Source organism: Streptopelia decaocto, assembly GCF_964273445.1.
Source record: "Streptopelia decaocto genome assembly, chromosome: 12".
Taxonomy (NCBI): Eukaryota; Metazoa; Chordata; class Aves; order Columbiformes; family Columbidae; genus Streptopelia; species Streptopelia decaocto.
The window spans coordinates 17,551,914-17,578,157 of record NC_138667.1 but is presented as its reverse complement, the minus strand read 5'-3'; the positions used below and the strand labels follow the sequence as shown (position 1 = coordinate 17,578,157).

At 43.2% G+C, this 26,244-nt stretch overlaps 1 protein-coding gene across 3 annotated transcripts in view; it reads right to left on the bottom strand.

The window, feature by feature from the left end:
- LOC309445052 (protocadherin alpha-C2-like) overlaps positions 1 to 26,244 on the bottom strand; it is a gene marked incomplete at its 5' end in the record, with an annotated part of 97,485 nt that overhangs the window by 33,958 nt on the left and 37,283 nt on the right. For 2 of the 3 annotated variants that reach the window (XM_082063495.1, XM_082063496.1), the window contains 2 exons: positions 1,629 to 1,717; positions 3,618 to 3,676. In XM_082063495.1, the coding sequence (XP_081919621.1) occupies positions 1,629 to 1,717; positions 3,618 to 3,676 (148 nt within the window). Of the gene's footprint in view, positions 1 to 1,628; positions 1,718 to 3,617; positions 3,677 to 12,036; positions 14,554 to 26,244 lie in introns of those variants that run through there. The other variant, XM_082063494.1, reaches the window with a different exon arrangement.

Below are 26,244 nucleotides of genomic sequence, written 5' to 3'. Positions count from 1 at the left end.
CCAAAGTGAGTCTAAAATGATAAATCTCAAAAAGAATAGCAGGGAGGAGTCCAGATAGTCGAACAGGGCTCTGAGACCCAAATGCCAATGGGCCTCCTCAGAAGACAGGACCTTTGCGTTTACATTCAGGCACTCAGAAATCTGCATTGCCAGCAAGCAAATGTCTGGATGAATATTTGCATCCCTACTGAACTTGGTATAAGGTAATACACCAAGTGCTCTGTCAAGGGTGATTACTGCAGCTGAAAAGCCTGAGGGAACCCCTCATAAAGGTTAGAGCGTTCTCGTGGTGACATTTTCAAATGCAAACTCAACAGTTATGTGCCCTTCACAACATGCACAAGCTGTGTCTGCCTGCAACAGAAGGAAGAGCACACAAACCCCAGGTAATTATAACCTAGGGGCCCAGTATATATTATATTAATTTCCTAATCTCTTTCTGCAGACAACCCTTCTGCAACACCAGTGCAGGTTTTGCTGGGCACCATTAATTCATGGATATGTTGTAACTGTGACTGCAAACCCTAAAGTTTCTCCTCAGCCCTTTATCAGGTAAGATTCTCATTTAAGCCAAGGGAAAGTTTTGCACCAATAAAGCAGCTCTCCAATCTTTTCTGTTGGAAACCCCACTTCTTGGCCTTTGAGCTGCCTCTGTGATATGAGCCTCACTCCTCATTTCAATTTCTGGAGGACTCACAGTTCTTGCATATATATCTTGCATACAGGGTTCACAACTTGCATACAGGGCAACCAGTAAGTTTGGTTTAGTTTGGACATGACTGAAACTGCTCATCGCACCAGTGACCCGCTGCTCTGTTACCTCTCTATATTACTCCTGCTCCAACACAAAAAGTGAGATTATTTTATTGCCTGCACTGCAAAAGATACAGGTGATTTTCTTAATTCAATGAGGACCTTTTGCCAATTCCTATTGACTGCTGTGGAGCCATCAGTCAGTGACTGAGTAAATGAAGCTACATTCTAAAACGTATTTTGGGTCATTTCTTTTGACGAGCAAACAATAGTTTAGTTTCCGTAATGGTGTTCTAGTGAATGAAAATAGCAAAAAAAACCCCCAAAAGTCTGATTTCACCCCAGAAAATGAGAAGAGACATTCAAAGAGACTTACAGGGTTTGGAAAAATAAGAAAGGGAGAACTGATAAGTTCCTACCCCAATTCTACTGTTCCTTAGAAATGGAGGGAAAATCAAATCTAGGCCCAAGCATTTCAAATCTGAACACACACACACACACACACACACACACACACACACACACACACACACACACACACACCCCCACACACACACACCCCCCCCCACACACACACACGCACACACACACACACACACACACCCCAGAACTGATGTCCTCTCGTTACACAAACCAATAACCTCTAGAGGCAGGATGAAAGCTGGGATCAAGGACTCTTATCTCCAGCGCTCATCTGAGACAACATAAAGCAAAATATGCATTTTATGCTTTATTATTCTACTCTATATAGATTCCACAGACAAGAGCTTTACTCAGAAACACAAACCAGGAGAAAAACTAAGATGGAAGCATTAGGAAGTCTACTTCAGTCAACAGTAGTTCCTCACATATATTCCGGATTTTCACGCTCTTACCTGGAGTAGCACTGGAGACTGTTGGCCACTGCTGATCCGGCCCTCCTGGTCCTCCACGTAGGACTCCTGCCTCCTCCATATGAACAGCACTGAATGAGCATATATCACAGTTAGATTATACAGTTCGCCTCTGCCCTGGGCTTTAGAATATTTCGCTTTCTTGCTACACTTCAAAGGTCGTAACTGTTTGTTGCCATGCAATTCCTGCTATCGTACTGCATGATGCTAACAAATTCTGCTGGAGCAACGGAGAATTAGCTATTTTGACTCAAAAAAAAAGAAGTTATATTTGTATATTTATTAAAACACAGTGGTGGTGTAATTTATAAACCAAACATACCTGCAGGACACTTTCCTTTCATTGACTAGAAGGCACTAACCAGGGAGTTACACACCTTCTGTGCTGCTACAATGTATTAGCATTAAAGCAAACAATAAAAGGTTGGTGGAGTTAGTTCTGAGCATCTGTCATTATGCTGCTTTAACAGATCCCACTTTCCTAGGTTACTATATGCTTCTCAAGGGCAATTCAGAAAGAGAAATACATTTTCTGAAATGCAGAAACTAACACAGCAAATTTTACAGTGTCACATCGTGAGCACTTGGCCTTGAAAGCTCAAATTTTGCTATTGGCCAGCACCCCAAATGGAAGGAAAAGAAAAAACTGCTACTTTTAATGCAAAACTAGGCATGTATTTGTGGGCAATTCCTTAGAGAAACAGGATTCTGTGACTGTGTCCCCGCTCTCTGCTCATCTGCTTCTCAGCTCCCTCCCACACTCCCAGTTGAACTTAATGGGCATTTTCAATCAAATGTGACAGACATCAAGGTTCTTACGGATACTAAATTTCTACAAGTCTTATTAAAAAATAGCATTTTATGAAAGCCATCAGCTGGGCAGGTCACACAGGCTCAGAACCTGAGACTGCAGGTAAGGATCCCATTGGGAACACACAAGAGCACGCCTGACTCTGAGGACCAGTAGATCAGATGCTCAGGTAGGCAGGAGAATTCCTACTTCAGCATCCTGCTCCCCAGACTGTTTACTCATTTTGCAGTAAGCGGTCAGGGATTTTAAAAAAACTAATAGTAGGAACATAAAAGAGAGAAACCAGTTTGCCCAACAGAGCCCAGAATCAAGCTTTCTCTTCTTTTCCTTTTGAACCCTGAGGTTTTGGTTCCTTTCTGCAGAGCAGCCCCAAGTCAGCTGGACAGGTACACTGTGCTTTAGAATTGCATCTAAACCTGTAAGGTAGTCCTATTAATCATGTCAGAATACACCTGGATATAAACCCAATTTTCTAATCTGCTCAGAGAGAGCAAAGATATTAACTTATTTAGGCTCTATAAAACCAACTTTATTACAATTGTGTTTTTCCAGTAGCAAATTATAGCAGAGACTGCTTGTGATGTTAGGCAGTGGACTTTCAAAGATGTCTAAAGAGACTTGGACACAGCCTCTCTTTTCCTTCTTAGAAAATCCAACTCATATCTTCAAAATGTCCTTTAAACTGTGTTAATCATCTTGATTGCACCACGTGGTTAATAAACCAACTGCAGGAGCAGCATAGTATATGGTAATGAGAGACAATAAGATGGAAAACGTATGAATGCTGCAGACAGTCTGTTGAAACATATCAGCATAGATGATTACAGGGAGTTTTAAAGCAAAAACAAAGTGTATCATGACAGTTAAATAATCCAATAATTGGAGCAATTATGCTTTGACAGTCAATGCATACAAAGGCAGGAGGTAAACACAAAAAAACACAGATCTATGGTAGTAAAATAGTATTATATAATAGCATAAGATGCAGTCAGAATGAATCTGTAACACTTGGAGACTGGAAGGGACAGCAGCAGAACTCAGGTGCTTTCCATCTCAGCGTACAGATATCACCAGTCTAAGGCATCAGGAGCCAGGCAGCTTTGTCCTTTCCACACAGGACAAAGACAATTCTCCTTCCCATGGGTAAACACCATACGTACCTTTGCATTCCTGCCCTCAGGGATGCAGAGTAGCGCCAGTCAGGATTGGGGTGTTTTGGCTGTAGAAACAAAAGCCCAGGATAACGTTGTTAGTGTGCTGAAAAGCATACGCGTCTGGCTAATTTTGTCTACATGGAGCTACTCAATTTTTGTGAACATTCAGAACTGCCAAACTTTCTATAAATCTAAAGAAACTTCCAAATGGGCACACAGAGATTTGTCTCTGTAAGAAATAATCCTGTTTGCATGCCAAGGCCTTTGGCTAGAGATGATCACTGTGGAGCGACATTTAATACTGGAACCTGGTGGGCAGTTATTTCGTACATTCATCAACAGTCTGGGCATAGGAAAAAAAAAATCATAAATCCATAATACACATATTTACCTGTTAAGCTGAAGAAACTCAGGCTCCTGCACTGAATAACATCTGCTCAAGGAGGTATAAAATACAGCCCCCTGTGATGGGGACGTGCAGGGTAGTGCATTTGCTGTGAAGTTTCTGCTGGCATTTTGTGTACTGCAGAGGACCGCACTAGATTGTATCAGGTTTGCAGACTGCAGCGAGTCTTTTATCAAAGGCAAATGAGCTCTTTCATAATATGAAGAGTTACTACGTTCCCCATACTCTTGAGAGGGCAGAAGAGGTGGAAGAAGAAAATAGCCAGCAACACCCTTTGACCAGCGGTATGCTGACTTGCTGCAGAGTGTCTTGGTAAATGAAGAAATAATTAAGAAATCCTCTGTTGATAAAAATCACTCCAGAAAATCTCTTTTGCATTCTCAGGGGGCCATCACAATAATTTTCAACTACAGCCAATGAATGCAAGCTCAGGTCCTTTAAAATCAAGCCCTAAGCACATAACAAGGTTATTTCTCAGGATTCTCAAGACATTATTCTGTATGTGATACCACAGCCAGTGCTTAACTTCAGGAACTTGAGTTTAAAGAGAGAACTTATGTCCAGAAATATGATGGACTACACTCATTCCTGGTCTGCTTTGTACTGTGCCAGACACACAAATAATATATGACAGTAATGGTTTAATTCTCTTCAAGCTATTGGAGGCAGATCAGAAATGAATTTTGTCCCATTACTTGAAAGAGAAGAAGAAAGTGTTGAATCCTCTGAATTATTTACAGCCAACTCTGTCTTTCCTCTTGAGGTTTGGGGTATGCTTTTCCCTGGATCAATAGGGTTTATTCAAATAAAAATGGAGCAATTACAACTTACACTATCTCTCTATCACCAATATTTCTCAGGTCCAGCATCACTCAGGAGTGAGATGCAATTGGATGATGTGTGTTCTACTATTCTTTATGGTCTGAGTTACACAAAAGAGAGGGGGCTTCTATTTGCAACCACACATTAAACATCTGTGCTGGCAATTTCCTTCCCATTTAGCCCCCAGTTCCCTGGCATGCTCAGGTTCTGCTGAGTTTAGCAGAAAGTGGTTTGACAAGGAGCCCATTATGCATGGCTCCAGTGTTTTCTGATTTATTCCACTTTGGCCCCAGTCCCAGGGATGTCAAAGCAACTCTAAAGTTCACCATGTAGTAATAGTCAATGGAACAGGATAGAAAACAACACGCACTGATCAGATCCTCTCCTGAGTTTGCCCTTCTTGATGCATGAAGGGTGCTGACACCAGAAGATTTTGCCTTTCCTCTGGTGGGGATTTTCCTACAACAAGGGAACCTAGAGGCTGGGAGTGGGGGGAAGGTCCCTTTGCTCTCTTTTGCAATTTGAGAGGTGCAGGTTACTAATTTGTACACGCTTATAGACAGGGGGAAGAGGAATCTTACCACGGTCCCAGGCAAAACACAGATGAAGTGAGATTACATCAAAGAGCTGGAAAAGTCTGACAGGGGTTGGGCAGGAGTGAGAAAAGAGGAAAACGGCCACTTGCTTACAGTATATAGATTTTTGGTTTTCAGCTGAGAGCTTTCCGGCTCTTGGCTAGAATACAAAAATCTATGTTCTGTTGCAGTGGGAACTTCAAGACATCAGATCATAAACAGGTGATGATAGCAGGAGAAACTCAGCAGTTAGAAATTCATCATTCATTCACTCCACATGCACAGACCAACATTCAGCATGTCAATATAACAGAAACAGCAGTAATTAGGAGGTTGAGGTATTTTCAAAGGTTACTACCCACAAGCCGTGGCATCTTGTGGCTGCTCCCAAACAGCTCTCTATTTGCTACTACTCTTTGTACTGATGCTCTCAGAGGAGCAAAAGGAGACAGGATCAGAAAAATATACTCTGGAGATGGACTAATCTGTTGTCACAGTTGACTTTCAGACCTTTCAAGGGCTGTTTTTTGCTTTCAACTGCAAAGCTCAATGTGTGGGACTTCTCTACTTTTTGAAATGTTCACAGGAAGAACGGGAGGAGCATGCAGCTGGGCAGCAGCCTGCCTCTGTCTGAACCTATTCTCCCCCAGTTTCACCACATGCACACTGCTTGAATGGGAACTTTCAGACCTCAGCAAGAGACACGTTTGTTCCACACTTGTGTTATCACAGGTCAATGTCCTGTAACTGGCAATATTGGTGAAATTCCAATTTTGTCAGTAAAACCAGCTTCTCCTTCTGTTCTGCTACAGACTTAAAGATCCTCTAGTCACATGAGAAAAGTTGTTTCAATACACCTTTAAATGAGATTGGGCAATTAGGAGCAAGAAAAGCAAAAAAAGCATGACCAATAGTAGAAGCGACAACACAGTAGAAGAAGCAATCCTGTTCAGTAATGTCTTTCCCCAGTTCAGATGCAGCAGTATTGCTGCTTATAGATCCACCAGGCATTCACAGTCTGTATGCCTGGGTTGGCTTATGTCTCTGGCTATGAACAGTCCACCTTTACCAGACCACCCACTGAAACCTGCCACATTGGCATGTGCCATCCCATGGCACACAGGCACTGGGCCATGACACGATATGGCCCATCTCAAAGTAGAGCAGTGTCTTTAGCACAGTCCCAGGGCACGGGAGATGTCAGTTGGCTTCTCTGCAAAGCCCTGTCACAGGCTTTGCTGTGAGAAGTGTCGCTGCGTCATAAATCACCACCGCCAGGAGTAGGTAGAGCTGGCCAGGACAGACGGGTACAGAGAGGAAGCACCAAGAGGAACACAGACTCTGAAGTGGTCCAGACACTTCCCACTTGTACATTCCCATAATCTCGCTATGTCACACAACACTGACAAAGATAATATTGTTCCTTTTACCTTCCCAGTTCCCAACTCATTCCAAGACCCTGTTTATCACATGCCACCCAATTTAATAACTTTAAGGTAATCTTAGCTTGCCATTTTCCTCAGAGATTTTTGGAGGCCATGTCTCAAGTCCAGTGCTCCTGTTCTTACCACTCATTAGTGAAGGTGAGGGAAATCACACGATCCAGCACAGAAGAAATCAACCTTTCCCTGTCTCTCCCATCACCTGCTTTTTCTGATTTAGTAGCAGTACACAACACCATAATTGTGAGATGAGGCAAAATCTGCCCTGGTGCCTATAGAAGTGGTTGTCCCTGCACCAGGTGAACACCTCATGCCAACAGTCTGATCCCGCTTGTTCTTCCAGGCACCAGGTTACATTCTGCCAGTCACATAACCACACCACAAGCATTAACATGACTGGTCATAAACAACCAACCCTATTGGAAAGTCTAATAAACAAAGTGAATGTATGATATAAAATGGAGCCACCTTAGCAACACATAAGTTCATGAGAAATTTGACACGGTTGTTCTCAAATTGCACAGCATGGGTTAATTTAAGAATAATTTCATTGGTTCATGGAGAATAAATTTAATTGAAAATACATTGTTACAAACATTTTGCCAGTCCTCTTTTTTAGCTAATACTTGAATGCAGGAAGGATCTGTCCTGGGATAGAAGGAATTTCTAGAATTTTTTAACATTGCCTGGATCCGGTATTCATTAAAATCAATGCAAAGCATTGGCTTCAGTAGGTGTTAGAACAGGGCCTGCTTGAGGTAGAAAAGTGTGAGTCAAACACTTGCGGTTACTAGATGATGAGATTGCTAAAAGCATCCCACTCCATTCCTGTTTCCACAGAAATGCACGACAGAATGACATAAGGTATATTTTTCAAATATATCTGCTTTGAAGCAATAATAAAAGGCTTTTTAGAAGCCCTGACCCCATACAGCTCTGCTTATTTTCCTGTGAGGCAATGTTGACAGGTGTGGGGAAACAGAGGCTTCTATTCCTGATTTCCTTCTGTAAATGTTTAGAATTAATTTGATGTGGAGAACAAACTATTTATAGATCACACATGTGTTTACCATACAAGAAATCAGAATGGAAACTGGCCAAGGGCATAATTCAGTAGCCCAAGGATTTTCTTCCTGGCAGTGTTCATTTGCATTCTTAACTCTGAGCAAACTAAGGTGAAGAAAACAGGCAAATGGGTCTGTGAAGCGAATGTAATGAGTTCCAAGAGAAGGAAAACTCCCCTGCTTAATATTGGATGTAAATATCTGCTGGCACAGCAGTAAGCGTCAACCCAAGAGTCTGAGTGCCCTGAGGCACAGAGCACTCTCCCTGCTTAGCAGGACAGGTTCAGGTACTGCCACTAAACAAAAGAGCCAACATTTATAGCTAACCTTTACAATGTCAGTGGGGCTGGAGCGTTTCTTAAAGGCTTAAGCTCTTGAACTGAGATTGTAAGATATTCCATCATTAATACCTGTAAAGCCTCTGTGAGCAATCTCTTTGGAAGACTGCTCCAGACAATGCTGCGCATTTACTAGATTTAGACACTTCAAAACACGCTTGCGTTTTAAAGCGGCATCAAGATGTGTTCAACTCAAGTCTTGTTTGTTTTTTTCCTTGTGTTTAGCAAGCTGGTTTTGAAGTGTGAAGTACAGAGGAAGAGCCAGAAGCACAGGGAACAGCCATAAAACTCCAATGAACCCCCGGGTCTTACCATCACTAATGTGCAGCCTTTGTTCTTTCCAAAAAATGTGCACAGAGCACCATGCAAATCTATGTATGAACATCGCATGGAACATCATATTTTGTCAGCCACGTGTGTCACCACACAAAAAAGGGTACAAGGAAATGTGTAATCAGAAGAGCTGATATCTAGTTCTATCAAGTATCCAGACTGCCCACTCATCATTAGGAATGTGCCAGGCTGCCTTCTGGGGCAGAAAACTCCAGTTAAAACCTACATTGGTTTGATTGTTATTCCCTGCATTGAAAGGAAAAGGTTGTCATGAGATGCAAGACATCATGAACGAGCTTAACCACAAAGAAAGTGAAGAGCAAGACATGAGAGATGAAAAGACAAACCAAGGACCAGACACTATTCAGATATCACTTGGCATCTTCACAGGTACACAAGGAAAGGGGCTCCAGACTAAAGCACTGAAATGTTTCCTGAAAATGACAGAACATCACTGCAGCAGTACCCAGTAACAAAATTGCATCTTCATGCCCCCCCATCATAGCCATGTGCACCTGGTTCTCAAAAGGCAGGAACCCAGGCTGCCCACAACCACACACAGAGCTGGCAACAAAGCCACAGTATTTTGCTGTCTCTGTATTTTGCACACACTGCCTGCCCGGTCACCCTGCAGTTCTCTAGCTGATGAGAGCGCAATACCCATCGACCCCACGTTCCAATCCCTATCACCAGGCTCCTGCCTGCAACAACTGTTTCCAAGGTTTTCCATGCAGCTGTGTCAGTATGTTTCTTCTTTTACAAAACTCCCTTGGTTTGAGATATTCTTATAAAGGACTGTACAGGCAAGGAGTGTGGATGCAGAAGCACAAGCTGTCTTGCACAAACAAGCTCCCATTCCACCACCACGACACCAGCAGTACGAGGCAGAACAGCCACACAGGAATCAGCGCTTCAACAGAAGAATTCCCTACCTAACCTTAATGCACTGGGTTTTCTCTTCTACTGCATCCTTGTAATGACTCGATGAAGTCAGCCACAACTTAGTGTAAAGAAATTATTAACACCTTTGACCTTACTAGTAAATACAAAGAAGACCAAGATCTTATTGCATCAGGTGTTGCTGAGATTAATCCCAAATAACTTGGAAGTATTTTGAAGTATTTTTCCTCTCACTGTATTAACATTTGCAAAATTTTCACCTCCGTGAAACCCTGTGTGTGACACGCATGCATAGAGAGCCCATTCATCTGGTCCCATCCTCATCACTGAACAACTAATGTTAATAGAGCCAGAAGATCAATTCCAAAAACTGAAAAAAAACCACAACACCTGTTCACATTTTCCAAAAGTAACAATCACATCAGAGATTAACTTCCTAAAACAATGCAAGGACAATGATCCCTGTTGCTATGCTTCACAAGTGAAGGCGTGGGCTTTTAAAGACTGAGTAGAAGTTCACTTTAACTGAAAAGAGAAGCACAGTTCTCTGAAGATCTAGTAACACAAAAATCATTACCCTTAAAAAGTAGAATCTGGTGTTGCTAAGCAATGGATAGCTTTTTCAGTGCATATGCTGAGCTTAAAACAGGAGAAAGATAGGATTTTATAGTATGTAATTAGCTAGAAACTAGTAATTAGTGAATGCCATTACATTCACCCATTTTCTCATGTACACCTGGCACTGACACATTTTCATAGTATGTACAACCACAGGGCAGTTTAAGAAGCAGAGACCTAAGGAAAAAACTTGTGGTGAGTAGAACTTGTCAGAATTTCACCTCTGTTTACATCACACAGAACTATTTGAATAATTGATGACTCATTTGGATCATAACTCCAGACAGGCAGGCATTCAGGAGTTTGTTCCGTGCTTCTGCACTCCAGCTGTGGGCTGGCTTTGCTGCCCCTGCCTGAGCTGCACTGCTGTTCAAACCTTGCTAATTCATTGCATTCAATGCCACGACTCCCTAAAATGGGATGGGAATCTGTTAAACTAATTTCCTACCACTCTTGTATCCAAATTTAAGCCATTTTCAATTATTGCTTTTCTTTGTTTCCCCTGAAAAAAAAAACAGATTTAAGGTGCATATTTCACCCTTTGATTCTTCAGCATACACGCTTATGGAATACATCTCATGTTCCCTCCTATATCAAACACACTCCAGGCATTTTTATTATACTTATAAATACATTAAGCTGGGTAGAAAAAACAAAAAAGAATTCCCCACAACCTGCCACTGTGATTTAGAGAAAAACACTGCATTAGTTTTAAATGGATTAGTTTTGAGTGGATGATCACTACCCTCTAGAAGCATTTTTATGGAAGACTTGCTAGTCCTTCAGATTTCTGCATCTTTGTGTCACTGAACAACAGTTACAGAAGATGAAAACATCTTAATATGTGAATAAGTATAAAGCAATAAAGAAATCAATTAAATTTCTGTGGAAAGAATACACAAGTCAGGCTCCTTTCTATCCCACCACAGTTACTCCCCCAGCTTTGACACGTCTGGAAGCACAGCACACATTAATGTACAAACCGATCTATGTCTACCACAATTGCAGGGTAAAAACACACAGTAATTGCAAAATTTTCCTTTTGCAAACCACAATTAGCGTCTCCTGTGAGTGCTTCCGAGTTTAGTTCTGATATACGTAGCAAGGAAACTGTACAGAGCAGGCAAACCGCCCCCTCACTGCAGACTGCCTGGATGCTGGCAGAAAGCAACCATTAATTCTTCACTGTGGGAAATATTGAAAAGGTTAATACACTGATGGTCAAACCATAGGTATTAAACAATTTCCAAGAGCAACCCAGCAAGTTAGAAGTTGTCACGCTAGCCTAACAATGGTAACTTGCTGTAATTCTGTACAAAGATGTCACTGGATTGTCACTGTCCAGAAAGCACAAAATGCAGCACAGAGTAGGACAAACATCAAAGGAGGGACTGCAGTTTTCAGGCAATTAAAATACGCTCACATTAGTAAGCAAAGCATATTATTGCAATGATCTAAATTCAACAGCTTTGTCCAGGGATTAAATCATTGAAGTTGCAAACACCTATAACTGCCACAAAGTAATCTATTGCTTTCCAGGCTAATCACTTTTTTTTTCTTGCAATGTTAGTTTTAGTGTAAAAAATTTCAGACTACACGTGTCATTCGCTAGCACTGGCAGCAGGCATTTTTAGATCTGCAAGAGAAAAAGAGGCAACACCCTGTACAGCATATGCTGCAAAAATGAAGCAAATCTCAACCAACAGATGCATATACCGAACTTACCAAACGGACCCTGAAAGTCCCACTATTTACCTAGAAACAAGATGCATTGCACAGATTAGAATTCATTAGAACCATGTTTGGCAGCTGTCTGTCATCAGGCCCAAAAGGGAATATGCTTAATCTGAATTTTCCAGCCTGAACCTCTGCTTAAGTATAGATTTGCTCAGAGCACTCCGCTGACCATTTATCATCGTAGCCTCACCTCGTTAGGAGTAATGGAGTCATTTTTAAGTATGATCAGGTTTTGTGCACTCTGCCCACTCTGTCCTGTCAGATGCCTCTCAGTCACCACTGCAGAGGGACCAGTAGTTCCCGTTGGGCCACAGGTATTGTAAAACATAAAAGTGTCACTTCCCGATCCCGCAGTGAGGCATGCCTTATAGCAGTAGGTCTTGGTGAGAGACCCGTTGCCCCTCACTTCAATGAAATGGGGTTGGACTTTTAACCCCTGGGGCAACCTAGCATCGATGTTGTTGTTGGCCTGCTTGTACAAGTCAGCAGGGCACCGTTCTCTGACCCCACAGAACCCTGCACAGCAGGAGTCTCCGTACAGACTGTATCTGTAGCACTTGATAACAGTAAGCCCAATGATTGTGAAAAGGAAAACGAAGGAGATGGCGCTCAAAGCAATTATGAGATAAAGAGTGATCTCTGAGTAATTGCTTGGACTTTTAAAGTGCCTTCTTGTATCAGGGATGATTTTGGAAACTCTGTCCACCACGGCAACAGTGATGGCTACTGATGAGGACATCGGTGGCTCTCCATTGTCTCTCACCTCCACCGTCAGGTTGAAAGTAGGTGTGCTGTCCTCCCCCAGTTTGCGAGTAGTCCTAATCTCCCCAGTATGGAGCTCTATCCTGAACAAACCTGGATCTGAAGTTTGCACCAGGTGGAAGAACAACCAGGCATTTTGTCCCGAATCCCCATCAATGGCTATAATTTTGGTTACCAAATATCCAGCATATGCTGAGCGTGGGATCATCTCCAGGGCTGCTGAAGTGTTGGTTGAGGTAGGATACAGAATCTGTGGAGCATGGTCATTCTCGTCCACCACATAGATGTGGACAGTGACAGTGCTGCTCAGTGGTGGGGTCCCAGCATCCCGAGCCTGGACAACCACCTGGAACTCCCGTAGTGTCTCATAGTCAAAGGATCTAACAGCATACATGTTGCCACTATCAGATTTAATAGAGACATAGGAGGTGACAGGTAGCCCTTCAATCTCCCCATCTAGCAGAGAATAGGATACGTAGGCATTTTCGGCAACATCTGGGTCAGTGGCTTTGATAGTGCACATCAAGGCTCCAAGGGGGTTGTTCTCTGGGATGTAAACTGAGTACACGGGTTCCTCAAAGCGTGGAGGATTGTCATTGATGTCAGAGATGTCCACGTGGATCACCTTTTGGGAGGAGAGAGGGGGGGTCCCAGAGTCGGTAGCTGTAACTGTGATGTTGTAGGCTGCTGCTTTCTCATGGTCCAGTTTGCCCTGGGTAACCAAGGTGTAGGAGTTCTTGAAAGAGTTGAGTGTGAAGGGGAGGCCGGGGGGAATACGTAGGCTCACCTGCTTATTCAGCCCTGAGTCCTGATCAGTGACACTCATCAAGGCCACCACAGTTCCTGCCTTTGCATCCTCTGGCACTGGGCTGTACAGGGAGGTCAGGACCACCTCAGGAACATTATCATTGGCATCTACAATGTTGACCAGAACCTTGCAGTGCCCAGCCATAGAGACGGGGCCCTGATCAGTGGCTTGCACATAGATCTCATAGGAGGATGCCTCTTCATAGTCCAAGGTACCATTAACCCGCACCTCCCCTGAATGTGGGTCTACACTAAAGAGCTGCCTCACCTTCTGTGGGGTGTAGCTGCCAAAGGAATAAATCACATCTCCATTGGAGCCCTCATCGGGGTCTGAGGCATTGAGTTTGACCACTAGTGTGCCAGGCAGGGCGTTCTCCAGAAGGCTCACAGTGTAAGTGGAGCGGTCAAAGGCAGGTGGGTTGTCATTGGTATCCATAACTCGCACAGAGATCTGGGCCGTACCAGACTTGGGGGGGTCCCCGCCATCCACAGCAGTGAGCACCAGCTGCTGCAGGGCACTCTGCTCCCGGTCCAGTGGTTGCTGCAGCACCAGTTCCAGGAGCTTGCTGCCACTCTGGAAGCCTTTAAGGTCCAGGACAAAGTGGTGGTTGGGGCTGAGCTGGTAGCCCTGCACAGAGTTGGTGCCCACATCAGGGTCCTGGGCACTCTCAATGTGGAAGCGGGCCCCGGGCACGGCAGACTCACTGATCTCCAGCCGGTAATCCTGGCGGGGGAAGCGCGGTGCATTGTCGTTGATGTCCAGAACCTCCACCTCCACGTTGTGCACCTCGATGGGCTGCTCGATGACCAACTCCAGGCTGAGGAAGCAGGTGGGGCTCAGCTCACAGAGCGCCTCACGGTCCATGCGCTCCCGCACCAGCAGCACCCCTCGGCCCAGCTCCAGCTCCAGGTACTGCCGGCCGCTGCCCGAGGTCAGTCGCGCTCCCCTCGCCGCCAGTCGCCGCGGATCCACGCCCAGGTCGCTCGCCACGCTGCCCACAAAGGCACCGTGCGGCAGCTCCTCCCGCACCGAGTAGCGGAGCGGCCCGCCCGCCGCCCGCCCGGTGCACAGTCCCAGCAGCAGCAGCAGGCCCAGCACCACCGCCCCGCCGCGGCTCCGCCGAGCAGCCGCCGCCATGGCCGGCGGGGGTGGGGAGCTGCCGGAGCCCGGAGCCGCCTCTCCCGGCCCTGGCCCGGCCTCACTCCCCGCCGCCGTCCGGCTGCCTCATGCAAGCGGCGAGCAGCGGCCGCCGGCCGCCTCCGGCCCCACCGCCGTCCGCTCCATGCTCGCCGGCTGCCCGAGACGGCGACTCTGGGGAGGAGGAAGAAGAAGAAGGAGGAGGAAGGAGGAGGGACCGGGACTCGCCGGATCCGCTTTCTCCTGCTCCAGCTGCTGCGCGGGAGGAGGCGGGGGAGGACGCTAAGCCGCGGCTGGCTCCGGTTCAGCACCTGGGCAGGGAACAGCGACACGGCCGCCGGCGGGCGCCGCCCCCGAGCCCGCTGCCCGCCCGAGCCCCGCTGCCTGCCCCGGCCTCACCCACGTGTTGCGGCCCCTCGCTGAGCCGGGCCCCTCGCTCCCGGTGGCCGCGGGCTCTCGCCCCCGAGCCGGGAGGGGTGCGGCTCCCGCGCCGCCACCGCCCCTCGGTCTCCGCCCCGGCTTCGCTGCTGAAGCTTCGGGGGTGCGGGGAGGAGCGGGGCGGGGGAAGGGCTGCAAAACGCCAGCACTTCTGGACCTGCTGCTGCAGTGCTAAAGTACATCCGCTTGGGAGGGTTAAATCAGCGCAGGGCTCCGAAAAAAAATGGGCCTCCAGCCAGGTCTGGTGCCGTCTGTGTGTTGCTGCAGTGTGGTTGACGACCTCTTTCTTGGAGACCTGCCCCTCTGCTCCTTTGGAGATTCATCCTTGCTGCAGCACCGTTCCTCTGCCCAACCTCTGCGGGCACCCCCCGCCCTGCTTCCACTTTCCATCTACTCGGCTCCCTCTCGCCCTTGCTGCAGCCACCGTGCCCCGACAGCAGCTGGGCTGGGAGAATTCTGCAAGTCACACCCACGAGTTATGAGCACTTAAGGTGGGATTCTGTTTCTCATCCAAGGCAATAGACAGGCTCAAGGTGATCAAGTGCAGCTGGAGAGAAAAAGGAGAAATGCAATATGATCCATTTTCTAGTTACAGTTTGGGTTTTTTTTTTTTCTCCTCTACCCTTGTGATGGAGGACTGACAAAAAACAGGGCCAGAAATAGAGCAAACTCAGCATTGGGGCTGAGAGTGCTGAAGCTGCAATGAGTTTTACCCCAGCACCACAAATCCCATCAAAGCCAATAAACTTAAGCATTCATTCATTCATACAACATCTAAGTCACTAAGTTGACATACTAATTGAGACAAACCAGAGGACATAGTACTGTAGGCGTGCAACTATATTGTACCTACTACACAGTGCAGAAACTGCTTTGCTACTGGTATTTCTCTCCCTGTTCTTTTTTTCCTTGCTTACCGCACAAAGTCTTTCGGAATGTCCACTGAATCCCCTCTGGACTGGGCTGGGAGGGAGTGAACCCAACATTCAGCTAAAACTTCTTTCATTGCCCTTTGTGGGACTGGGCACTCTTCACCATGTGGGATGAGTTTTGAGAGCACAATCTTACACTATAAATCCCAACAGTTTTACTGTAATATACCTGATGTGCAAATCCCAGAGAACAATCTCCCCAATTTTGACTGCTAAGAACAATTACCAGTCTATTGGCTTTTGTCATTGGCCACCATTATCAGAAAAGACAACACTAAGAGCAGGATCACCACATTTATGTTTTGACTGATGGGTTCATTTACTTCTCAGCCCATTTTTGTGGCCCAAATGTTTGTCCTCAGATTTATTCTAGTGGGCCCAGTACCCCATTGTCTGCAAATATTGCTTATACTGCTTATCTTTTTAAGCAGGATAAATGTAGGTATGTGCAGACCAAGTAGGGCAGATAGAGATGCCAAGTGCCTAGAACATATGGAAATGTGCCCATTTCATCCAGTTGTCTAAACAGGAGCCAAACACTTAAAAGAAAAATCAGCTTCAATGCTTTGGCTAGCTATCCACCTTTGAGATCACAATATTCACAGATACAGAACAAAATGCCTTGACAGCCTCAAAAAAACCCAAAACAAAACAAATAAAACCTCCAACACCAATGCCCTGCTAAAGCTGTTTTTAAAAAAAGCTTTAGCAACACTACTATACATGGATTATACAGCAATGAGTCAAAATAACTTGCAGTCATCATATAAAACAGAAGCCCAAAGGGCCACACTCTCAGTTTTCCAGACAATTAAACAGTAGTTTCAACCAGACAGACCACAGATCATCTCTGCCCCACACCTCCCACGTGTACAGCCACGAAGTCCTCTAACAACCATACAGCACACCAATACAAGGCCAAAAGCCACAGCAACAATGGCAACAGCTAAGGCCCTGCCTTAAGGACCATGTTCATAGAATCACAGAACCTTTTTGGTTGGAAGAGACCATCAAGTTGGAAGAGATCACCAAGTCCAACCATAACCTAACTCTGGCACTTAACCATGTCCCTAATGTTGCTACAGTCTCGCTTGGAAATGAACAATGTGCATGCTAAGAGGTGATGGGAAAACAACTTATCTCTGTAGGCCTTTCTGGCCACAAGTTCATTTTACTTAGAGCGTGTGAATGAATCACACCTATCACACATCCAGGGGTTTTAATACCAGCAAGGAATGTTTCACGCTGTTCCTACATCCCACTGAGCTACTTCTGACAGACATTCAGGCTCTGCTTTAGCACATTCCAGATGGGTCCCACAGCACAGAAAAGATGACAAACACACAAACCCCATCTCACCTCACTATTCACACACTACCCAAGTTCATCTTTCCTCATGTTCTGTCTGTCTGTGGACAGCTGAGATTGTGCATGTCCAAAGTTTTGCAAAGCACCACAGAATGTAAAACCAAACAGAGATAAGAAACATGCACACACACACACATACATGCTACAACATATTCCATAATATTTTCATTCCCATTAAACACGTTTCTAAACCTCAGGTTCTTCAAAAAAAATATTTCTTCTGATTTCAGAATTGTAAGTCCCCAGATTGTCTGGCTTCTTGCCTTTTTCTAAGTTTTATAGCACCAATAAAATAGGTACTCTGATTTTCATTTTACAAAGTAATACTATAGCTTGGCTTATATACAGTAACACTGTACAAATGTCTTTCTCAAAATATTAGCTTTATACAGCTTATGCTGATTACATAGTTCATATGTGATATACTGAAATTTGTTCTGATCTGATTAAATGTTCCCCGATTCCCTTTAAATCCCTATAAAAATCATCAATGGCCACAATAATTCAGTTATTTCCATCAGCTTCAGTGGTGATGCTGAGTCAGTCCTGCACGCCTCAACTTTTAATTCAGGAAAAACTTCCATTGAGAAAACACTTCAGGATCTAGTCTGTAGTAATATTGATTTTTGTAGTGAAAGGCAAAAACTGAAACACAGAATAAACATCATTTCAGTTTCAATTGAATTGAGGCTCAGGGGCTTTCCAGTTGTTTTTTTTTTTTTTTTCCTAGAGTTTTGCTTTCCAGTAATTTCTTGACATTTCATCTAAGCATCAAATTTTGAAACACCTTCAAAGCTCACAAAATATAAATGTACCCAGCGGGTTCAGATCAGTGCACATGAGCAAGAGCATCAGAATCTGTCCCTGCAGTAAAAGCAGCTGATAAAACATATCAGGCCCAAATATCCATTTGCTGATAAACCTCATAAACCCTGAAGTGACTGGATAGTGCCTGCATGCACGATCTCTATACCCAGGCCTACTGGGCTTTGCTGACACACAAAAATTGCACCACTTTAATTAGTCTGGTTAAATTAAATGGTACATGTCCTTTAATATGAGCACAAACATATGGACATAGCAAGGAATACTTAATTTTCTTCTGCAGGACTTGATAAAATCAGTGTCTCTATGAGCATAGTAATAAATTGACATGTATCTATGCTAGAGGATGTAGTAATATAATTATTTTAGTATGAAAAGTCCTCACATTCCTGTGAAAGCCTTCCTTGAAACAGTTCTACATGGAGATATCCCTGAATTAGTAACAGTGTAATGCAGTGCCACAGGAATCCTTCTGTGCAGGTATTTCTCTCCGGAGTGATACAATTTTACACGGATACAATTCTGTAGGTATTTAGGGGCTTGAAAAGTTCATCCATTTCAAATCACACCTGTACAAGGAATGTTTTCATATAACATTGTAACTAGAATCACCTCAATTTGCTTGAGCAGCAATAGATGTGTTCACTTTGCTTCATTGCAAAACACTATGCAGAGTCTTTCCTCTGGCTGTTCTGGAGTCTTACACAGCAAAAGGAGAAAGACATATTAGAAAACAGGAAAGTGTAAAAATACAACATGTTCACTGAAGAACTCCAAGGTATTTTGACATCTGAAAAGACATTTTGCTTCTTTGTAAATAATTTCACCATCAGTAAATGACATCCCTGAAACATGATATCCAGCAACTCAAAATCATGATGTAGGTCATGATGCAGTCACCAGCTCCACGGATCAGGCTCTAGATTCTTGCATGTAGTCTCATTAGCATGTAGGTTTTTAGCAATCATGAGATTACTGGCATACCATATAAATGCTCACACGATTTCTGCTGACTGATAAAACTGTGTGAAAAAATATGGAGACAAGTCTAGAGAATCCATATAGTTCAGCCACTAGCAAGCAGATAAGCTGTGTCATTCTCTATAAAAACCTAGATTTTTCTCTATGTGCCTGCTGGCTTGTGGTGCCTACAATTCGTCTGCCTCACTTAGAATTAAATCAAGTCAAGAGGAAAGGAACAGCCATCAGTCACAGGGCAGATTACATCAACCACAGTGGAAAACAATACCCGTAAACTCTAAGGCAATGATTCAAATTTGTGGAGTTTCCTATATACAGTATTTTTCCAGTGACATGGTGGGGCTGTAGCACCATCTTCTAGCCCATGGGTACTCTTGAGATCTATGGAAAAATACCTTCATAATTTCAAGGGATGCTGACACCATCTTTCACATCACTCTCTTGGGATTCCTGCTTTCTTCTGCACCCTATTTACTGCAGTCATGCCCATTCCCCCCTCTTCTCTGAAGAAGAATATCTACAGGATTATTTCTAGTGTCTTCCCATGTCTCAAGTACTATCTGATCAGGAAGATACTACTCAGAGATGATAAGGCAATGTAAAGGCAGGAGTAAAAGGGATTCATACCCTACAGCAGCTGACAAGCCTTCCTCAGTCTCGATTTAGCAATCTGAGCTCAGAGATCCCCAAATATGAGAGTGCAGGTTCTATAGGCACAACAGAGCCACCGAGCAGCCCCTTACACAGAGCTCTGCTGGTGAACCAGATCTCTTTGAGGACACAGTCTGCATTCTCTCTATGGGAGTTTCTGGGGACACGGGATTCTCCCTCTTCCCAAAAATACTGCAAAATGCCTTCCTGAAGTAATATAAACCCCTTGTTTCTACACCAAACTTCTTTGCTCCTGTGTTCAATCATCTTTCATACTTGAATTACGTGTTGACAAGTCATCTTTTCACATGCCGCTTGCTTCCCTCTTGTTTGAAATGAGAGGTATGGTGCCAAATCGCTCAGCTGGATTTGCCCTACTCTGACATATTTTTTCCTAAATCAATTTTTTCGCATTGTATGAATCTAACTGGTAAGGATTTTATTTTGTATCACAAACATCTGAAGCCAGACTATTTAAATCATTGCTGTTATGGGAACCAAGGCTGTTAAACAGTCAGAAAAAATCCTGTTTGTATTTAGGTCACAATTTCTTTGCAGTAGTACACTTGCTGTCATTCTAGAAAATAGCATGGAAAGAAAAAGAGGTGATGGGTTGGGGTATGGAAAGGGATCTGTGTTGTAAACCTGAATGCAGACAAATCGCATCTAACAAAGATACACAGGAAATGCATTTTGCTTCTCCTGGTCACCAGTGTACGTTCAATTATTTCTCACTTCTAGTCTAAAATTTAAGGACGGATCTCTCTGACTCATTCTGTTTGTCTTCTGCAATATTTTTCCGATGACTTTAAAATCCTTTCAGTAAATTATTGACAATAATGTCACATACTGTGCCATTCTAAATGGAAGGACATTAACAACTTGGACATTAATAAAATAACTTTCACCTTTCTGAAGTCACCACAAAGCCTGTAAGTGCTATTTCTACTGTGAAATGTTTTCTGGAAGGTTTTTATTGGTGTTTTCTTTTCTTTTCAGAGCCACAGTCTTTGTCACTCTTCTACACAGGCTGTGATACTTCAGCTCAAGCCATCATCACTAAATTTCAGCTCAGTGGACTGGTTGTGAGACACACTCTAGGCAAACGCATCTCTTCCAGATGATCATAACTACATTTATTTCCCTGGCTCTGGCTCCTGCCTCACCCCATGCTTCTCTTTGCATCACACACCCCTCTTTGCAGTTTGAGAACTGGGACAAAGTTACAAGGCAGCTGACCCCCTCTTGAAACCGTACATGAATGTGTTGCCCAGAAACTGAAGTCTTAGTTTCATTTTCTGCCTTAAGGAGTTCAAACTTTCCTCATTTCCCCAGAAAGTGACTTCACCATAAGCCACAGGATGTTCTCTTATCTTACTGAAACAAGGTAAAAACTTCTGCCATTTCAGACCAAAGAGAACAGCAATATAAGTATCATCCTATATTCCAGTACCTGGGAAAGGAGGAGATGATGGTAGAAACCTGGTTTTGCTCCAAGAAGTTTTATTAGCTTTATACTAAACCACCTTAGGATATAATTCACAGCAGAACTAGTTCTACTGTTGTAGAGCTTTTGTGTTAGTTATTACATACACGCTTGTGTTTGTTAGCAATGATGAACTATTTTCACAGCATGAGTCCTCCCATTTCATGCTCGTAGCTCCAGATCCTGATGACACTGTGTCATAGACAGTGCATGACCAGCATCATTACATCTACAGTAGCACTTTATATTCTTTGTTATGTTTTTAATATTTTTAACACATAAATGTTGAGCCCTATGGGTTTAGTTAAATTTTATTAATGTCAGTTTTCTCCTATCCTATCCATGAAATTTAATTATTAGTCAGATAGTCCTTGACCTAGCTTTTGTTGAGCCCTATTCACCCTCATACATGAAGCATGTCATACATATTGTTCTCATGTTCAGGCATATTAGTACTTTGTTAACTATACACCTCCTATGAGAAGATCTCAGATCTGAAGGGTCTGTTTTCTATCTTTTTCTCTTGAAAGCCAGTCCTCCTGGAAGATTGTCTGACTTGTCCAACATCATGCATATATCTGCCAGTAAGCCATATTTCTGAGAAACAGAGAAGTTCCAGCACAAAGTGACTTCAAATATTGCTTTATTCTATTAAACAAGTTTTTCTACTAGACTTGGATGGTCCTATCAGTCCAAGTCTCTGCTGATGACTCCTGAGCTCTCCTAACTGGACATCCAAGTTGGACGGACAGCTCTAAATCTGCCAGTGTTGTTTCCCTGTTCACAATCTGGCTCTTACACCCATCCTTTTCTTCTTTGCTTGTCTATCTGTTCTCCCTCTTCAATACTGGTTCCATGTGTTGGGGTTTGTATGGTTGGTTTTTGTTTTCCTATCACTAGTCACAGCTTAACTTCAACTTTCTCTCTTTTCTTTATACTATCCTTCCTTTTTTCATTTTGGTTCCTATTCCTTTCTCCATCTTGTCTCTTTTCACTGAATATTCTCCTCTTTCCTTTCCATCTTCTACCTCTAATTCATTCATTTATTTTCTACTCCATTTTCCATTATTCCTCCTACCTCTTTTCTTTGTCTTGGGTCATCCACTCACTTCCTGTCTTTATGACGATTTCCCATATTTATTTCCCCTCAGTGTCCTAGAGCTTTTCTGTTTGCCCTTCTGGATATACAAGAAAGGTACTGCATTCCAAAATGATGCCGATAAGGGATGCTGATCCCTCCTTTTCCCTTCATTTTTGTCTACACAACTCAGGTAAAGTAGGCAGCTAAGCACCCAACAGTGGCACAGAACCAATGAAAACAGAGACCTTGGTATAAAAATAGATAGCGAGAATCAAAAGTACAGGCAAGGAGTAATATGAGGAACAGTCACCTTCTTCACTGCCGAGAAAGACTGACGGCATTTTCTTCAGAGCCTGTCAGTACCTCTCTTTAATATGCAAAAGTTCAGGTTTTCATTATAAAAGACTATATAAGTACCCGAGTACTGTGTATTCATTCTCTTGAAAACAGATACTGAGTTGCATCTATTAACTTTGTTTCTTCTCTCCGGTTATTCCTCTGTGTCTCTTAGAAGTTAACCACCTAAATCTGAAACTGCCCAGTTTGGACCTGAAATGGAGCTGCCAATCACGTAGGTTTTTGATCACACTGTTTTAATGATGACCTAAGTTTGCCTTTGAGCATGTCAGAAGTATTGACTGTCAATGCCCTAACTATGACCTGTACATCTTGTGCTAGATCAGATTTTGCTTTTTGGAAGGTCAGTGCTTTCTCCTCCTTCATCTGCACTTTTCTTTCTTGCTCTGTTGCTCACCTAATGACTTTCCCAGGTTTGTTGCATTGCCTAATAGAATCTCTGTGAATTCTTTTAATCTGTGAAAGTACATCAAGTCAGAAAATAAATTCAAGACATAAAAAGCATATCTTCAGCTTTAATTTCAGTGCTTAATTTATTGAGTCACGTATCTGAGCAATCATATTTAATTCAGATCCACAAAACTGCACAAAAGCACATTGTGAAGATCGCCTTTCCTTAAAGAGTTGACCTGCTAACTTCCTAACAGGATTATCACTTGTACTGAATGGTTCAGTCATGCTGCTTTATTCAAAAGTTCTTTCACTGCAACTTTCTTTTACAAGCCTGCCTAATCCTTCCTGAACACACCTTCAGGTTTCCTAAAATGTTGCAGATCTTCCACTAACTTAATAAAAATTTTTAAAAAGGCAAAAATAACCCCCGATCCATCTCTCTCATACCTGCTACAACTCTTCTTCCTGATATTCTCAAAAACTATCAAACACAGCAGCAGTTGAAGCATGACATTAGCCTACTGCACTGGGCTGCTAGTACCAAGTGCCTTTTCTCAGCAAAGCAGACCTAGTCCCATGTGACATCTTCAATGCAACTTAAGTGTTTTGTGTTTATTCCCTCCACAGGAATACATTGGCCTACAGCCACTCCAGACAGCCCAGACATGAGTAGAAGTCTAAGATGCATGAAGTGAAGATGGACGGACATGGACTACCCAATGGTTACAACTAAGTAGTCTTCAGGTTGCTCTAAATTGCTTCCAGCAGCTGAGAGTCACAGTTCTGTCCTTTGTTCTTCCCTGGCACATCTTCACTCTAAAGCTACAAGGGAGGTTAGAACTGAGCTACAAGTGTCTGTTTTAGACCACCATGATATTCCTATAACTTGCTCCTGAAACTAAATACATAATGCAGCATAGAAACGATGGACAGACTTTCTCAATCTAAAAATCAGACCCAAAACGCTACTGTACAGAGTTGTACAGGGCTGTCCTACATTTCAGTAATTTCTCAAATTAATAGAACAAACTATACTTAATCAGAGTTAAAAGTGTAGAGATTACTCTCTTTTTCAAGGTTACATTTTAGGATTAACTGTTTAAGAGCTGTTTTCTTCATGTTGGAAAAAGTCAAAGTCAAATTAGCCAGGAAATTAAATCATTAGAGCTATGCTTTTTACAACTTAAAAGAGAGGCACCGCATCCCCTCTACCCCTGGCTGCTGCACTGACACGATTCCCGTGCTTTCTGCAGCCAGAGGCTCAGCCACCATCCATTCCTTGCTGCAGAATGAAAGAGCAACCAAAGCAACAGTAAAGGAAGAAACTTCACCATGAGAACAAATGATGGGGGCAAATTTCCATCATTTTAGCACAAACGGGCAAGACTTTGCTCAGCAACATGGCCAAATGCCCAACAACTCTTTACTCCTACCAGCCTTGTGGTTGTGCTTTCAGCTGCAGGTCTTTGCCTACAGTTCTGATACATGCACCGTGATCTCAAGCAGATGGAAAATGAAAAACCTTCAACTATTTTAGAGAGCAGTTGAGAGCCATAAAAAAGCCAGGAGTGGATTGGAGCACAGGCTCCATAAAACACACAGAGACTGTGAGGATGCCTTTTATGAGACCAGTGTGCTGCTCCACAGGAATGGCTGAGAAGGGAAAGTAGGGCAGGGAAGTATTTTTTGGTCTGCTAATTCTCAGCAGGCATTTCTGAGCTTAGAAGATTTTTACCTCAAATCCTATTTAAAAAAAAATTCCATCTGCCCAAACTGTCCAGTGCTTAGACTATTTTTAACCTTTAACCACATATACGATGGGCAAAATGTTAATACTGCAGAGTCTGCTGATATTTTCTGACCTCAGGACAAGTCCCATTGATTTTCTTACTCAGCAGAAGCAGGCGCAGCATTTGACCCTGACTTACACTCTCTGCCAATGATTTCGGTTTATATTTGCATTTCTCTTCAGGGTCCTGGCGCACAGTGCGATCCCACACCCTCCTTGCCCTCCAACTCTCTCCTACGTAAACATGCAAAAGCTTGTTCTTCTTTCTCTCTTCACTTGTAATCGATGTTCCAGCCATTTTATGCCCTTTACCTTAGTCATATTTTCCCTTTAATAAGGTTATCAGAACAGCAAAGAGAATTGGACTCTAACTGTGCACTTACAAGTAGTACCTGGTAACATGCCAGAAAAATCATCTGCCAATAATTCTATGCAAAAAAAAAGCCAAAACAGCAACAATTTTGCTTTCTCACTTCTTGTGAATACTGTATCAATAGTCTGAATTCATTACCCAGAACTGATCTGAGTTCTTCCTTTCTGTAATCCTTCTGTACCCTTTTATTATCTTTCCTTTTGCATGTAAAGATTTTTTTAATAATATATTAGTAGGAAGGAAATATAAATACAAGTGTGTGCACATATGAAAGCACACAAAGAAAATACAAAAGAAGTATTAACAAGGAAGGTATACATTAATTGCTACAGAGCACCCTATATGGGGATTTAATCCAAATGAATGAAGAGGAAAAAAATTACCTAAAATAAGGTGTCAAAAAGATGGAGAAGAGAACTGAAGCCTTAAAATGCACAGCTGAGGAATACAAGAGAACTGTGACATTAAATAATGTTACCTAAGACTTACAAAGGGCTGAGACAAAATAATGATGCAAAAGATCGCAAACAGCACCCATTTCTAAAGGCAACCAAGTCCCAGATCAGTCTGTTGTCACCAGTGAACAAGAACCTGTGAGGCACGATAGCCAGAGTCCTTTGTCTTCTGCATTGTGTACAAGTGATCCTGGTCACCAGTGACCATCAGGCACAGGAGCTGATGCTTGTGAATACGTGGATGTGAGAGTGTGAGAAAAATCTATACAAGAGTGAGCATGAGCGGGAAACTTTAGAGATTTTGCAGAAGAAAAATCACTTCTCCCTCCACAACATCTTGCATTTAGTTCTGTTATACTGATTTCCTACATAACGATTCCCAATTCTTCTCTGAGAGACAGTATTTGTACACAAGGTCAGATCCTGAGAGTGTAAGGGTTCAGTCAGAACAGATGAGACATAGCAATAGTCAGAAGATACTGGGAGGAACCAAGAAAAACAAAACCAAAAACGACACTATGTGGAAGGGCCAAAAGAAGAACATGCAACAATAACTTTTGCA